Raw genomic sequence first — 16,532 nt, 5'->3', positions numbered from 1 at the left:
TAGCTAACTAGCTCCTCCAACGAGCATGCCTTTTAAGAAGAACATAATGTTATGGCATATTTTTAAACGGTTTCTTTTCGCCTTTCCTTTCCTGAAGCCTGAAAGTTTTTTTCGCTAATGCTTATTATAGGAAACTGTTCCAGTTCCTGGAGGTGTATCTCAAAATATTTTTGGGGCCCCCCCATGATTGGGAGTTGTCCACTTTGAATCTCCAGCAATTGGGGAGAATGAAACAGTTCAGGTTTTCCAACGTTGGCACTGGCTTACATGATAATTTTCTTTCATGAGCCTCTGGTAATCAGTGACTTTTTTTTAAATATAGAAGGTCAACATGTGAATAGGGTTGTTTGTAAATTAATCTTTGTCAATTCAGATCAAATAGTTGTATATTTTCTTTGACATGAATGGAATAGAAAGAAATGAAAATTGAAGTTGTTTTTTATTAATCTTCTCTTTATTTTCAGTTTGAAAAATACTGTAAAATGTAAAATTGTATTGATAGCTAATTTTTGTCCTGTCTTTTTCATGTAGATTTGAAACCAAAATTGATTCATTTCATGTTACTGGCTTGCCAGATAATTCAACAAAACCTCGCCTCCTATCTTCATTGGATGATGCTACTTCACTCTTCCAAATTATATTTGAGATAAATCCGTTAGATGAAACTGTTGCTCAAAGGTGTATCATAGAAGCTGAACCTTTAGAAATGATATATGATGCAGTAAGCATTTCTTTTTTTTTTTTTTTTTTGCAGTAAGCATTTCTTAATTCCTAAGTTTTAATATATTTCAATTTGCTTTGAGTTTGTGCCTAATGTTAATAATATTTATTTTAACAGAGAACAGTGAATAGTATAGTGGAATTCTTCAGGCCTCCAAAAGAGGTAAATCTAGCACAGCTCACGTCAGTGACTTTGACAAAACTTGAAGAATTTCGTGACAAGACAGCAACAGGTAAATGCTAGTATTAATGTTGGTTTATTAAAAATTGTATCCTACATAAACTTTTAGTCACATTAAACTGTTTTTAGTAAGGTATACTTTAAATTTATGCTTTTAGACTACATATAGTTTAGTTGAAAGTAATTGGTACTATTTTACTTAAATTCAGGTATAACAATAATCATTTCTTACACCCAGAAAGGACAAAACCTATTACCACATTCAAGTTAATTTCATGTTATGTTAGAATTTTTGTAATTCTATTTGTGAGAGAATGAACCTGGCATTTTCATTTCATGTAATGAATTCCATATTTTAATATATTGGCTTCCAAAAAGAAAATTCCATCCTTTTTTATCCTTTTGCAGAGTTTTTATAAGTTTTAGTGTTACTATTTTTTTCTTGCAGTATTTCACCTAATGAAATAGTAAAACCATAAGGGCTTGGAGATTTCTTTGTGGAAAATTTTATTATTTTGTTTTATTTTATTTATTTTATTTTATTTTATTTTATTTTATTTTATTTATTTATTTTATTTTTTGTGGAAGATTTTAAATTACAGATTCCCTTTTTAAAATATATATTTTAAATATATAAGATCATATAAAGTTAATCTATATGATTTTAATGCTTTGCAATTTGTTGATATTTGCTTTCTGGCTTAGTATGTGGTAATTAAAAAAATATTTAACATGTTTGAAAGCCTATATTTTTCATACCTATACATATTTTTAGGTCATATTTATCCTATATTTCAAATCTGTATCCTTACTGGATTTTTCCGTTTTCTGTCACCATATTCCAATAATTCTTTAGAGAATTATAGGAAAAGTAGTGTCACTGTGCATGTGCATTTGTGTGTTTCTTTTACATCTGTCATTTCTTTTCTTTATAAATTTGATGCTGTCAGTAGGTACATGCATAAATAAAATTTTTTCTCCAATAAGCCAAATCTTTTATTTCTATGAAGTTGACTGCATGTATTTTTAGAAACATTTTAATTCCAATTAAAATATTTTCATTTATTTTTTTAGGTGTTAGTATGGATATTCTAGTTTTTGCTTGGTTAGAATTTGCTTATATTTTTCATTCTTTTCCCCTATATCTTTTAGATGTGTCGTATCAACAACAATATAGTGGGATATTTTTCAACTTTTTTTTCTTGTCTTTTTTAGATAAATTCTAGCATTACTTTGTTTCCCTCCACCCCTTCACTATACCACTCTAGTAATAGTAACACTGTTTATCTCAAAATATAATTTTAGTAAAATTTTTTATTTTCCCTCAGTCATTACAAGGACTTGAGAGCACTAGAACTCCCATTTACCATCTTCATCAATTATGTGCTATTGTTCTTTCTTTGTTTTACTTGTCTCCATTTTTTTATTCAAGTATGATTGACATACAATGTTAGTGGTAGGTATACAACATAATGATTCACCAATTCTGTATATTACATTGTTTTTTTGTTTTTAGAGGGAGAAAGATAACGTGTGTGTGGGAGGGGCAGAGGGAAAGGAAGAGAGACAATTTTAAGCAGGCTCCACTCCCAGCATGGAGCCTGATGTGTTCGGTATCAGGACCCTGAGATCATGACCTGAGCTGAAATCAAGAGTCAGACAAGAGTCAAACACTTAACTGAGTGAGCCACCCATCTGCCCCAAGATTATCTTATCTTATATATTCTGTATCAGTGTGATATATCCAGCTGTGGACCATTCTGAGGATTGGTAGATTAAACAAATTTTAGAAATTTCATCCAGAAAATTTTTACTCATTAACCATATACATTTTTTCTCTTAAATCTTTTTTTGGAACTCTGGATTAATGTCCTTTAGCATTTCTTACTCTGCCTTTATTCTTCTATATCCTTTTTTCTTTCCTCTCTTACATGCTGGGTAATTTACCTTTTCAATTACTGACATCTTCTTAAACTGTGCTACTGTACTATTAAATCTTTTTTTTTTTTTTTAAGATTTTGTTTATTTATTTGAGAGAATGAGCAGAGATGAGGGACAGAGGGAGAGAGAGAGAGAGAGAATCAGACTCCCTGCTGAGCAGGGAGCCCATTAAGGAGCTCTATCATGGGACCTGGATAGAGGTCTTGACCTGAGCTGAAGGCAGATGCTTAACCAACTGAGCCACCCGGGTGTCCCTGCTATTACATCTTTAGGTTAAATTTTACTGATTATAGTTTTCATTTTTGGAATTCTTCTTTTGTTATAAATTAAAATCTCTTTGTTGTTCTTCAGAGTTCATGGATATCTTTAAACTTTTATTTCTTCAAACAGGATAAGTGTGGTTACATTTTTTCTCACCAGATAATTCTCTATTCAGATAGTTCAATTAAGTGACGACTTTTGTGGGTTTTTTTCCTCTTATCTTTTGTTTTGGCTGACTCTTATTCATAGTAGCCTTTGTTTTTATATACTTAGTGAGTTGATTGTGAGCTGTTCATTTGTCTTGGAAAATTATTTGGGAAAATTCTCTGGAGTCTAGGTTAAATGGACTTTCGTTCAAGGAAGAATTTTTTTTTCTTCTCTCTGTCTTGGGCATATTGGTGGACCACTTTGCTAAAGTCAGTACCTGAGATATTTTGGAATGCCAAAGAGATGTTGGGGTGTCTACCACTTGAGGACTCTATTGTGGTAACAGTCAGAGGGATACTACCCCCTTCTTCCAGTTTTTCTCTTTCTTTCCATTCCTCTGTGAGTAGGTTTTTAGAGAGAGGAAGGTTTAACTTCTGGATTACTCTTATCTTGAGTGGGTATCTTTTGAGATTCTAGATTTGTGAGAAGAACCCCTGCTGGACTCCTTACCTTTGTCTTCTGTTCCCTGTGCTCTGTGAGGTTGTGGAAAGGAATTGCTGGGTACAAAAAATGATCTTGGGATAAAATTTTTCTGGTCTGTTACTCCTTCAAATTGATTTTTGACTTGATAAATCCTTACTCTTTTGCCTCCTTAGTGTTTCTAAGTTTTTTGTTGCTGTTTTATCTTATGTCCAATGTTTTTGGTTGCTTTTAGTGGAAGAATAGGTCTTGGTACATACTCATTCATATTACCAGGATTTAGAAATTGAGTTAAATGTTTGAGTTTAAATTCAAGATTTTATCTTTATTAAAATTCATCTTTCTAGATTGATTCATTTTCCTTTTTTGTTGTTGTTGTTGTGTTTGAGTCATCTTTTGAAGCCTTGGGTGAAAGGTTATCGTTTTCTAGGTAAAACTGTTTAATATCAGTGGTCCTTATAACTTTCTGTGTCTCATGGACACCTTAGTCAGTTTGGTGTGAAGCTCAGGGATCTCTAATCAAAATATTGGTTTTTAGTACATAGACTACCTAGAATTACAAAGAAAGTAAATAGAACACAGTTTCAAAATATTTTAAGAATCTCAAATTTGTGTTAGTAGCAATGTATCTGTTTTTCTTTATTTATGGGTCAAAATAACAGGAATTAACAATAGATCAAAAAACTACCATTAGTTTGAAGGCATAAATGAAACTCCAGTTGTCTTCAGTTATGTTAGGGAACATAAATGATACACAATTTGTATAAGTAACAAAGTTTGTTGCTTACATTTATAGTAGAAGGAGATACTGAATGTCAGCTGTAGTTAATGAAAATAAAATTGTAACTTGTTTCCCATTCATGTGCATGAAATCTGTGAATTCCACTTGTGGACACTTGATGAACTGTGTCTGATATAGTCCATACTTTCATTTTCTCTCAAGAAGTAAAGGCAGAGGCCTTTGTGTGGCTCAGTCGGTCAGACATCTGACTTTTGATTTTTGTCTCAGGTCTTGATCTCAGGGTCACATGCTTACTTTCTTAATAAAAAAATTTAGGGCACCTGAGTGGCTCAGCCTTTGGCTCAGATTGTGATCCTGGGGTTCTGGGATAGAGTCCCACATCAGTCCCTGTGGGGACCCTGCCTCTCCCTCTATGTCGCTGCCTCTCTCTGTCTCTCATGAGTAAATAAATAAAATCTTAAAAAAATTTTTTTAAAACCCAAAAATTTATTTGGAAAAAAGTAAAGGCGTTCTTTAAGTATGTTGCTCAATTATTGATATATTACATCTATAATAGTTCTGCAATTTATTAGTTATCTGTTGAGTAAAAGTGGAAGAAATTTAGAAAGAAGAAATTTCGTTAACATAGAATACCTCAGTTTTATGAAATATACTAGCTTCTGATGATCAATGCTTTCCTTTCTAGTTGTGCATTAATTTATTTGCTTAAAATTTTTTCACAATCCACATTCACTTGACCAATTAATAAAATATTAACTTATTTTTTTTTCTTTCTAAGGAAGTATGGGCATTTGTCCATTTTAGTCTTCTAAGACTTCTGTAGTTGTCAGTCATTTCTAGGAAAGTGTTAATGCTGATCAAGTAATATCACCAGCTTAGATGTCTGGGATGTGGTAAAACTGTATCAAGTGTTTCCTTAAGTAAAAGTCTTACCAGTTAAGTTTAAAGTTCTCTTACCATGTCCTGCTTTTACAAGGTGAATGTAATCTTTGACAGAGAAGATGGATTAAGAAAACAGGAAAAGAAATACTCTATTTCCAATCATTTTTTAATCATTATATACTCCAAAGGAAGCTGGTTTGTTTTTGCTTCCTTAATAATGGTTATTTCTGCGTTGACTATAACTAAAGACTCCCTTTAAAGCAGTGAATTTATGCCCTCACCCAAAAATATACCAGGCATTTAATCTTAACTGACATTGCTATAGATTCATAAAAGTTTTATATTTGTTTTTGGTAATGTCTTTCCTGTTGTGTTTCCTTAAAATTTGAGATTGTTGCAGAGACTGCTTTTTTTTTTTTTAAGCTACTTTTGATTTTTTAATTCTTGACTGAAATTCTCAATTACCAGAGGCGCCTGGGCAGCTCATTTGGTTAAAAGTCACATTCGATTTCAACTCATGTCATGATCTCAGGGTCTTCCACCTCATTCTCTCTCTCTCTCTCTCAAGTATTTTTAAAAAATCAGAAGAATTACTAAAATAGGAAATATCCACTGTGTAAACTTCAGATGTTATATAGAAATGTTTTAGAAAGCTGAATTCTTTAGTATTTTACTTTCTAAAGGTAACATACTTAACTATTTGAAGTCTGTTGTTCTCTTTCTGTGCACAAATAGTATAGTTATTATGTAAAATAAAATGTTAATATTGGGAAAAAGTGGGGTGCTACTGTATGTATTGAAGTTAATTCAAAAAATTCAATAATAAATTTTTAATATTTTTCCAGAAGTTAAAATTTACCAATTTTGGAAGAGACTCATCTGTTACATAGTTTTCTTTTTTGGTTCTCCATTCATTCTCTCTTTCTGTCTTTTTTTCTGTATTAGCCTCTATTTATTATCTTTTTCCTCTATGACCTAATTTCCTTCTTGTATTATTTTCTTCATTCTTAGCAGTGAAGGTTTTCAGATCTTTTCCTTTTTTTCAGTTGGAGAGATCAGCCCCTAGAATATACACATGTTGTTAGTTACCCTTGTCAGATGTGGTCATTTTGACAAATGTGGTCATTTATCAAAACCCTTCATTTGACACATCAGGCTCTCTGATAGGATCATAGTTATTCATTTTCTTTCAGTGATCTCCTTTATTCATTCAGTCAGATATTTATCACAAGCCAAATCTATATAGGACACTGTGCTAAGTTTTGGAGAGCACAGCAGTGATAAAAATAGATGTAGTTTTTGCCTATTAATGGATCTTATAATTTTAAAATAGGACCGACATAAAATTAAGATTTATCTATTTAAATATTTAAAAATTCACTTTAAGAAGAAGTAATTTTAAGGAATACAGGGGAGCCTTGGGTGGCTCAGTCAGCTGAGTCTACCTTGGGCTCAGGTCATGGTTCCAGGGTCTTGGGATCTAGCCTCCTGTCCTATTGGGTTTTCTGCTCAGTGGAGGAGTCTACTTCTCCCTCTGCCAAATAAATAACATCTTAAAAAAAAAAAAAAAAAAACAAAGGAATACAGGAAGAGTAGCTGAAAGAAGTAGCCATTGCCATCAATGCAGACATTGCATTCCTTGGCAGGATATCCTTCTCTTCCTCCTGGTTTGCGATTCATGCCATTTTAGAGAAAGTGGCTGGAAACTTGCTCTCTGAAACTTTATAGAACTTACTTTCTGATGTGATGGAGAAAGCTGTTCATGGGACAGTACCTCACTGGGTGCGTTCTGTTGTGAAACTGACTGAAGGGGTTTTTTAGGGAAAGGATGGCTTTTGGATGCTGTTGGTAGCTATGCACAGCATGAGCCTGGTTTTGGAGAAAGTCACACCACTGTCAGATATTGCTGAGTGAGCATACTGACACACCAGGAAGCAACACCTGTCCTTCCTGCAGTCTCTCTCTTGGATTTCCTATCTCCTTCAGTGCTAATTTGCAACGGAAAAAAGATTTAAAAGGCTCAGATCCACTTTCACAGGGCAGGCACATGGGTGAAGTTGGAGCAGATGGAGGAAACAAATTGCTAAAGGGCCCAGATGCTGTGAAGGAAATGAAAATAATGAGTATCTCAGTATTGTTTTGGTGATGATGTCAGAGAATAGTTCTTTGACTTGAAGTAGCATTAAGTATGTGTGTTAAGACTAACACAGTTGAAGAGTAGAAGGAAGAGCCTTCAAAGCAGTGGTAAACTATGAGGGCCCCAGCCAGGGACAGAAGTGGGTTAATTTGGCAGTTGCAGAAGGCTAGGTTGGTTCTAATGTAGTGAGTGAAGGGAAGTGGAATGACGCAGTGTTGATAAAGCAAAACTTTGAAAGTCGTATTAAATAATTTGGATTTTCTTCTAAGTGCAATGAGAAGTAGAGAAGAGAGATACAGTAGACTTATATCCAAAACCAAATATTCACTTCTCCCTCTTTCCCCCCATTAAGAAACAAACTAGATAGATCACGGTTTCATGGCATCCAGGAAGCCTTTGTTGAAAGTAAGGCCAAAGGTAAGACTTCTTAGGAGTATAGGACTTGGATTTGTAGAGTCGGGAATACCATGATACGGATCATTTTGGTTGAGAAAGTCTTACAGTGGAAATGGAAATGAAGATAGAGAAATGCTTAACAGTGAGACAGATAATTGAATGCTAGATTGTCCTTAATGGCTGCTTCTTGGGACCATCATACCTGATTGACCCAGCAAACAAACTTGAGTATAATCTTGTCTGTGTTTGAATAAAGATCATTTGGGGGACAAAAATTAACAACAATGCTTTGAGTCAGTTCTATACTTAAGTTCTAAGCTTAGTGAATGTTTCATAGAACTTAATTTCTTAGATATGTATGTCCCTGATTTTACACAAATGGAGTTTGGGGGGTCACAAACATTTATTTGAGGAGCCATCATAATTCTCTTCTCCATTATATCAGGAATGTACATACATGTTGACCACAAATTACATTATGTTGAAGATATTTTGCTCAAGGTATTTTAAAACTTAATACTAATTGCACATTGTTCTCAATTTAACTTTTCTGCAGGACTGCTGTACATTATTGAAACACAGAAAGTTCTTGATCTCAGAATTAATCTGAAGGCTTCCTATGTTATTATCCCACAAGATGGAATTTTTAGTCCTACATCAAATCTGCTTCTTTTAGATCTTGGTCATCTAAAGGTACATACTAATGTTTGTTGTGTAGTTTGACCCTTAAGATGTTTCTTAAGGTTTAAAATGTATTTTGTTTTCAAACAGTTTGATTTGCAGTATTTACTGTTAGCTTTGCAGTAGATGGTAGGATTTGAGAATTCTTTCTTTTTTAGTAAATAATGTGCAGTTTCATTTAACTAAGTAGTTTTCGTACATTTCTAATAACAAAATGATCATTTTGAACTATGCAGGTTAGGGTAAACCTAAGAATTATATTATTTGAGAGTAATGCTTGAGGAGATTAATTCCTTTTCAGTGTAAATTTACTACTTGACTAATTAAAATCAAATGGGAGAAAGTTCTGGAAATAATTCTTCATCCTTCTGAAATTTTTTGTATATATCACTATAGATAGTGACATTTTATTTTTTTTTGTTTTTTTTTGATAGTGACATTTTAATACCTCTATTAAATAATCTTAATTTGAGATGGTCTTCTTGCATTTACCGGAGTCATTTCCCTTTCCATCCAAATGTGTACATTTTTCTTCCTCAGTTTTGAGTAGAGAAATTTTTTTTGGGTTACTAGATCTGCACCGTTCTATATGGGTACCCACTGACTATATGTAGTTGTTTACATTGATTAAAATGAAATAACATAAAAATTAGTTCTTTAGTCACATTAGCCACATTCAGGAATTTAATGGTTATAAGTGTCTTGGGTTGCTGTTTCAGCTCAGGTAGAGAACATTGCCATCCTACTAGAAAGTTCTGTGGCACAGCACTGCTCTAGATCATTAAATGTAGATTAAATAGAACAATTTAAAGACCCAAGAGGTACAGGTAATATTGGAAAGCTTTTCTGGCGACCTGAGAAATACAGGCCTTTCCTTGATATTGACATTGTCCTTTATGTTTTTACTTTCAGTTGGTAATTACATAGACACTTGCTGGATTTATATTTATAATAAAATTTATACATTTAATTATTCATATTTGACTTTAGATGTGGAATTGTTTCAAGGGCAGTGTGGTGTAATAGCAGAAGCATAAGGTCAGGAATAATATTTAGTATTGTTTCCTTAGGCAATTTGCTTGACTTTTTACCTAAAATTGATTACCCTTCAGAGGTAATAAGTTTGACAGTCTGCTGTGCATGAGCTATATAAAATAGAGGTGCAAATGTGAAGGCACAGACACACATATATGTATAGATGTGAATGAATAAGATCTTTATATACTCTGGTGGAGTGATCTCCAGGATGTTTAAGTGAAAAAAAGTAGCATGTGTAGTACACCAAGAAGGAGATGGTACAAATATAACTTGCTTGAGGTCATATAAATGGCAGAGTTGGGAGTACAGTTCAGCTATCCTAATATTTAATTCTGGATTCTTCTTATAAAAATATCTAAATATCTATCATCATGACATAGAAACATAGGCTATATTTGTCTCTTAATTTTGTTTTTAATAAAAAGGCTTCTTATCAAATATAAAAAAGTTTTTAATAATAAATTTATTTTTTATTGGTGTTCAATTTGCCATCATACAGAATAACATCCAGTGCTCATCCCTTCAAGTGCCCCCCTCAGTGCCCGTCACCCATTCACCCCCACCCCTCGCCCTCCCCCCCTTCTACCACCCCTAGTTCGTTTCCCAGAGTTAGGAGTCTTCATGTTCTGTCTCCCTTTCTGATATTTCCTACCCATTTCTTCTCCCTTCTCTTCTATTCCCTTTCACTATTATTTATATTCCCCAAATGAATGAGACCATATAATGTTTGTCCTTCTCCGATTGACTTATTTCACTCAGCATAATACCCTCCAGTTCCATCCACGTTGAAGCAAATGGTGGGTATTTGTCGTTTCTAATGGCTGAGTAACATTCCATTGTATACATAGACCATATCTTCTTTATCCATTCATCTTTCGATGGACACCGAGGCTCCTTCCATAGTTTGGCTATTGTGGACATTGCTGCTATAAACATCGGGGTGCAGGTGTCCCGGCGTTTCATTGCATCTGTATCTTTGGGGTAAATCCCCAGTAGTGCAATTGCTGGGTTATAGGGCAGGTGTATTTTTAACTCTATAAAAAAGTTTTATTTTATTTTATTTATTTATTTTTTTATAAAAAAGTTTTAAATGTATTGTTCTCCATAGCTGGCCTGGTTTCCCTTTTTTAATATACATCATTGAGAAAAACAATATGTAAAAATTCACTTTGTACCTGGTCTTATCATTATACATGTCATGGGTGAAGACATTTCTATTAGGTTTATATGTCTTGTGAGTGTTTCATTAAATTTTTGTTACAGTCTTAAAGATGAAGTATTTTCTTTTGAAGTGTTTTGCATCATCTAAACTTTTAAAAATAACTTTAAGGTGACAAGTAAAAGTCGTTTGGAATTGCCAGATATGAAACAAGGAGGAGCCAGGCTTGAAGAGATCATGCATAGAGCTTATGATTCCTTTGACGTTCAGCTTACAAGCATACAGCTGCTTTACAGCACAGTTGGTAAGCATATAATGCATTATGTATTGATTCATTTTGCTGAAATGATTAGCTAGGTCTTAAGATAGTTTCTCTTCAACCTTCATCCAAAACATATTAAAGCTTTTATGTTTTTGTGGTGCCTGGGTAACTCAGTTAAGCATCTGCCTTCAGCTCAGTTCATGATCCCACGATCCTGGAATGGAGCCCCGTGTTGGGCTCCCTGCTCAGTAGGGAGTCTCCTTCTCCCTTTGCCCCTTCCTCCATGCCTCATGCCTATTCATGCTCTGTCTCTTTCTCTTTCTTTTGCTCTCTCTCAAATAAAATCTTTAAGAAAAATAAAACTTTAATATTTTTGAATCAGAAGTAATAAATACTATCTAGGAGCAATAATAGCTCAGGTATTTGATTTTAGTGCTCAAGAGACAGTTTCAATATCAATTTTTGATGTTACAGGTAATGAGTAGGGGCATTACTAGCACCTAGTGAGTGGAGGTCAGATACGCTACTAAACATCATACAATGTAGAGGAAAGCCACCTCACAACACTTATTTAGCCCAAATATCAATAGTGCTGAGGTTGAAAAATCCTTTGGACAAGGTTGGAAAACATTGGCACATATTTAAAATATTTTATACAGGATAATCACATTAGGCTGCTCAAAACTAGATCTGTCCAGCTTAGGGCCTCTGACCCCCCCAGGCCATAAAGAGCCACATTGAGACTGAGGAGGATCATTAGGAGGATAGAGGGAGGGAATCATAGGTGTACCTATACCCCATTCACTTTTGATGGAATCTCTGATACAGATTTGGTTTTAGATGAAGTCAGCAGAGCCAGAAATTCAGTTGTCAAAGCAACTTAAAGTAGATAGTGAGAGATCTGAGACTAATTGAGCCTTCTTTGTACTGTGTCATACTGTTTCTGAATCCCTGGAGTGTTAGGAAACATTTAGAATTCAAGAGAGTTGGATTGGTGGATATTTTAGAGATTTGTATATATGGTAGAATTTTAATTATCAGAGCTAATAAAAAGAGAAACATTGAGAACCCTAAGTAATGGTTATTAAAAGTGTTAACTTATATAGTACTGGAACATTTTTATTTTCTTTGTATTTGCTTTCCAATAATAAATTTTATTTCTGTTTTATAAGATTCTAGTTGGTGTAGAAGAAGCCCAGAAGTGTAGTGGGTGGCAAATATAAATTATTTATATGAAACCTGTAAGTCTTTTTGCAAGGAATAAATAACAGTATTGTGGTATGTTTGGTACATTTTGGTCATTAATTTTTGAAATCTAGGAGGTATATTTAAGATATTGAGATACATTGTGAAAAAAATTTAGTATTCCATTATTGATTGAAAAGTACTGGAATTCCTTGGAATTGTTTATGATTAATGTTAAGTGTTCTTAAATAATTAAATATTTTATAGGACAGTGTATTTTTTGACTTTGGGGTTATTTTAGGCAGTTGTCATAAACTTTCTTAATACTGAAACACATACTTCTAAATATTTTTTGTCTGTAAATTGAGAAGGAAATATTTCATTATCTTGACACTGAATTTTAAAAATTGTAATAGAGTTGATTTTACTACCTTTCTCTACATCTAATCTTTCATTGACTTGGTTTTCTTTTTGACTGATGACTTTTTCTTATTTGAAATATTAGGCTCAAATGAGGTAAAATATATATGAAGATGGATTGTATCACACAAATTTCATGTTAGCAGACCTGGATGTAAATTTCAGCTTGTATCACACAGTAGCCTTTTGGCCATAAACAAATGAAAAATTCCTCTGAGTCTCAGTTTTCTAAAATAAAATGAGTAAACATAATTATGAGAACAAATGAAAATTTAAACATTGCCTAGAACAGTGCTTCTTACCAATCTTGAGTAACTGGTAGCTTTTTTTTTAACACAGAAGAACTGTGCTTTTCTCTACCTTTTTCATTATTGTCTTAAAGCCATGTTTTTTGGGTACAGTATCTGCTAGGTATAGTGACTGTAAAGGGATGCATAGTAAATTTGATTAAACTGTGTTATTGGTTTTTTAAGAAGCTGTTTCCAGTTGAAACAGTTCTTGAAACAGCAGAAGGAAAATCATAAATGGAATTTACCTGCTGATTGTGTATACTTGGGAAGGTGGCATTAACATTATCCAGATGGAGGAAGAATTTTCCATGCCATGAAGTATATGACCACAAAATATTAACAGTGATTTTAGTTTTAATGTATTTTTCAAAATTAAATGTGTGTTAAATAAACATGTACTTACTCTTTTCCATAATAGGTGATAATTGGAGAGAAGCGCGAAAATTGAATGTATCTACACAGCATATTTTGGTACCTATGCACTTCAATGTGGAACTCTCTAAGGCCATGGTTTTCATGGATATAAGGATGCCCAAGTATGTATTTTCTGTTTCATACGATTATAAATTTTTTAAGGAAATACCAAATTTCATTGATTATTTTTTTGTAGTAAAATATATGTAACATAAACTTTACCATTTTTAGATTATAATTGAATGGCATTAAGTACATTCACATTGTTGTGTGTGATGACCATCACCATCTATTTCCATAATGTTGAGGAACTGCCCTATTGTTTTCCATAGCATCTGTATCATTATATTACCATCAGCAGTGTGTAAGGGTTCCAATTTCTCCATCTCTTCAGCAAAACTTGTTTTCTTATTTTTAAAAATAGTCCTCCCCAATATGTATGAAGTAGTGTCTGATTATAGTTTTCAATTGCATTTCCCGAATGATTACTGATTAGGTAATTTTCAGGTACTTAACTGACAGTTAATATATTTCTTTGGAAAAATACCTGGTCAAGTCCTTTGCCCGTCTTTAATTAAAATTTTTTTAAGTTGCAGGAGATTTTTTATTTTTCAATATATTCTGCATGTTGACTCCTTATCAGATAAATGATTTGCAAATATTTTATCTTTTTGTGGATTGCCTTATTTATCATCCCTTTTAATAGTGCCCTTTGATGCACAAAAGTTTTAAATATTAAGTCCAATTTATCTGTTGCCTATGTTTTGGTATTCAAGAGGTTATTATCAAATTCAATGTCATGAAATTTCTGTATCATTGTTACAAAGAATTTTATACTTTCAGCTTTCATGTTTAAGTCTTTGATACATTTGGAGTTAATTTTTGGATATGGTATAAGATATGGACTCAGTTTTGTTCTTTTGTATGTGGATATCTGGTTTGCCCAGCATCATTTATTGAAAAGACTGTCTTTTCCATTGAATAGTCTTGTATTGTTGTGAAAATAATTTGGCCATATACATGAAGGTTTATTTCTGGGTTTTCTGTTTTATTTCCTTGGTCTCTATTTTCTGTGTCTATACCAGAGCCACACAGTTTGGATGACTATACCTTTGTAGTAAGTTTTGAAATCAGGAGTGTGAGTCATCCAACTTTGTCTTTTAGATTGTTTTGATTGTTTGGGGTCCTTTGAGATTCCATATGAATTATAGGGTGGCTTTTCTATTTTAAGATACTATTTTGATTTTGATATGAATTGCATTGAACCTGTAAATGCTTTGAGTAGTGACCTCTTAATATTAAGTCTTCCAGTCCATGAACATAAGATGTCTTTGCATTTCTTTGTGTCTTCTGTAATTTCTTTCAGCAGCGTTTTGGTAGTTAGCAATATATTTCTTTACTTCCTTGGCTAAGTTTATTCTCTTTGATGCTATTGTAAATGGAATTGTTGTCTTAATATCCTTTTTGGATTGTTTGCTGTTACTGTATAGAAACCGATTCTTCTGGAGTTGATCTTAATACTCTCTAACTTGGCTGAATTCATTTATTTCTAACTTTGTGTGTGGAATTGTTAGGGTTGTTTTTCTTTTTCTTTTTCTTTTTTAAAGATTTATTTATTTATTTATGATAGGCATAGAGAGAAAGAGAGAGATTCAGGAGGAGGGAGAAGCAGGCTCCATGCCGGGAGCCTGATGCGGGACTCGATCCCGGGACTCCAGGATCGCGCCCTGGGCCAAAGGCAGGCGCTAAACCGCTGCGCCACCCAGGGATCCCCTGTTTTTCTTTTTAAGATTTTATTTATTCATGAGAGACACACAGAGAGAGGCAGAGACATAGGCAGAGGGAGAAGCAGGCTCCCTGTGGGGAGCCTGATGTGGAACTCGATCCCAGGATCATGCCCTGAGCCAAAGGCAGATACTCAACCACTGAGCCACCCAGGTGTCCCGAATTGTTAGGGTTTTCTACATATAAGATCACTTCATCTATGAACAAAGATAGTTTTACATCTTTCTTTTCACTTTGGATGCCTTTAATTTTGTCTTGCCTAATAATTTTCACTAGAATTTCCAGTGCTATGTTGAGTAGAAGTGATTTAAGTGGTCATCCTTTATCCTGAACATAGAGGAAAAGCTTTTGGTTTTTCATCTTTGAGTGTGTTAGCTGTGGGATTTTTCATATATGACCTTTATTATGTTGATAGAGTTTTCTTCTGTTCCTAATTCGTTGAATGTATCTATCATGGAAGTGTGTTGAATTTTTTTCAAATATTTTTTTTCATCAGTTGAAAGGATTGTGTATTTTTTTCCTTCACTCTATTAACGTTGTGTATGACAATGATCTGTGTTTATATGTTGAACCATTCTTATGTTCTAGGAATAAATTCTGGGTTATAGCATATAATCCTTTGAATGTACTGTTGAGTGTTTTTTACTAGAATTTTGTTGAGGATTTTTGCAACATGATCCTAAGGGATATTGGTCTGCAGTGTTTTTGTTCGACTTTGGTTCAGAGTAATTGTGGCCTGAAAATGAGCTAGTTAGTGTCCCTTTCTCTAACATTGTTTGGAAGAATTTGAGAATAATTTATATTCTTTTTAAAATGTTTGCTAGAATTCACTAGTGAAATCTTTTAATCATGGGCATTTCATTATTGGGAGATTTTTGATTACTGATTCAATCTCCATACTAGTTATAGGTCTATCCAGGTTTCCTGTTTCTTCCCAATTTAGAGTTTTTGATAGATTTAGTTTTCTAGAAATTCGTTCACTTTATCTTGGTTTTGTAGTTTGTTGGTATAAAATTGTTCATAGTGCTGTCTTCCAATTTTCGTTATTTCGATCAAATTGGTAGTAATGCCCCTGCTTTCATTCTTGATTTTAGTTAAGTCATTTCTCTTTTTTTTCTCAGTCTGCCAAAAATTTCAACTCTGTTGATCTTTTTGAAGAACCCCTTCTCAGTTTTGTTGTTTTTTTCTCTATTATTTCTCATTTGTCTATTTTGTTTCTCTTTGATTTTTATTTCCTTACTTGCTTTTAGTTTAGCTTGCTCTCTTTCTAGTTTCTTAAGGTTAAAATTAGTTTGAGATCTTTAGCACAAGTGTTTACAGCCATAAATTTCCCTCAGTACAGTTTTGCTGTATTCTATAAATTTTGATGTTCTGCGTTTTCATTTTCAGCTGTCTCAAGATATTTTTTCCT

The 16,532-nt window shown here is 33.3% G+C and overlaps 1 protein-coding gene across 6 annotated transcripts in view; it reads left to right on the top strand.

Moving 5' to 3' along the window:
- The window catches only part of VPS13A (vacuolar protein sorting 13 homolog A), a 235,292-nt gene that overhangs the window by 64,493 nt on the left and 154,267 nt on the right, over positions 1-16,532 (top strand). For all 6 annotated transcript variants that reach the window (XR_005354104.1, XM_038527037.1, XM_038527040.1 and 3 more), the window contains 5 exons: positions 532-721; positions 839-953; positions 8,444-8,580; positions 10,937-11,069; positions 13,341-13,458. Coding sequence is in view for 5 of the 6 variants with exons in the window: in XM_038527037.1 (XP_038382965.1) it covers positions 532-721; positions 839-953; positions 8,444-8,580; positions 10,937-11,069; positions 13,341-13,458 (693 nt within the window). In the remaining variant the exon portion in view is untranslated. The remainder of the gene's footprint in view (positions 1-531; positions 722-838; positions 954-8,443; positions 8,581-10,936; positions 11,070-13,340; positions 13,459-16,532) is intronic.

Source organism: Canis lupus, chromosome 1 (genome assembly GCF_011100685.1).
Source record: "Canis lupus familiaris isolate Mischka breed German Shepherd chromosome 1, alternate assembly UU_Cfam_GSD_1.0, whole genome shotgun sequence".
Taxonomy (NCBI): Eukaryota; Metazoa; Chordata; class Mammalia; order Carnivora; family Canidae; genus Canis; species Canis lupus.
Note: the sequence above shows the minus strand (reverse complement) of the source record. Positions and strands in the feature narration are given on the sequence as shown.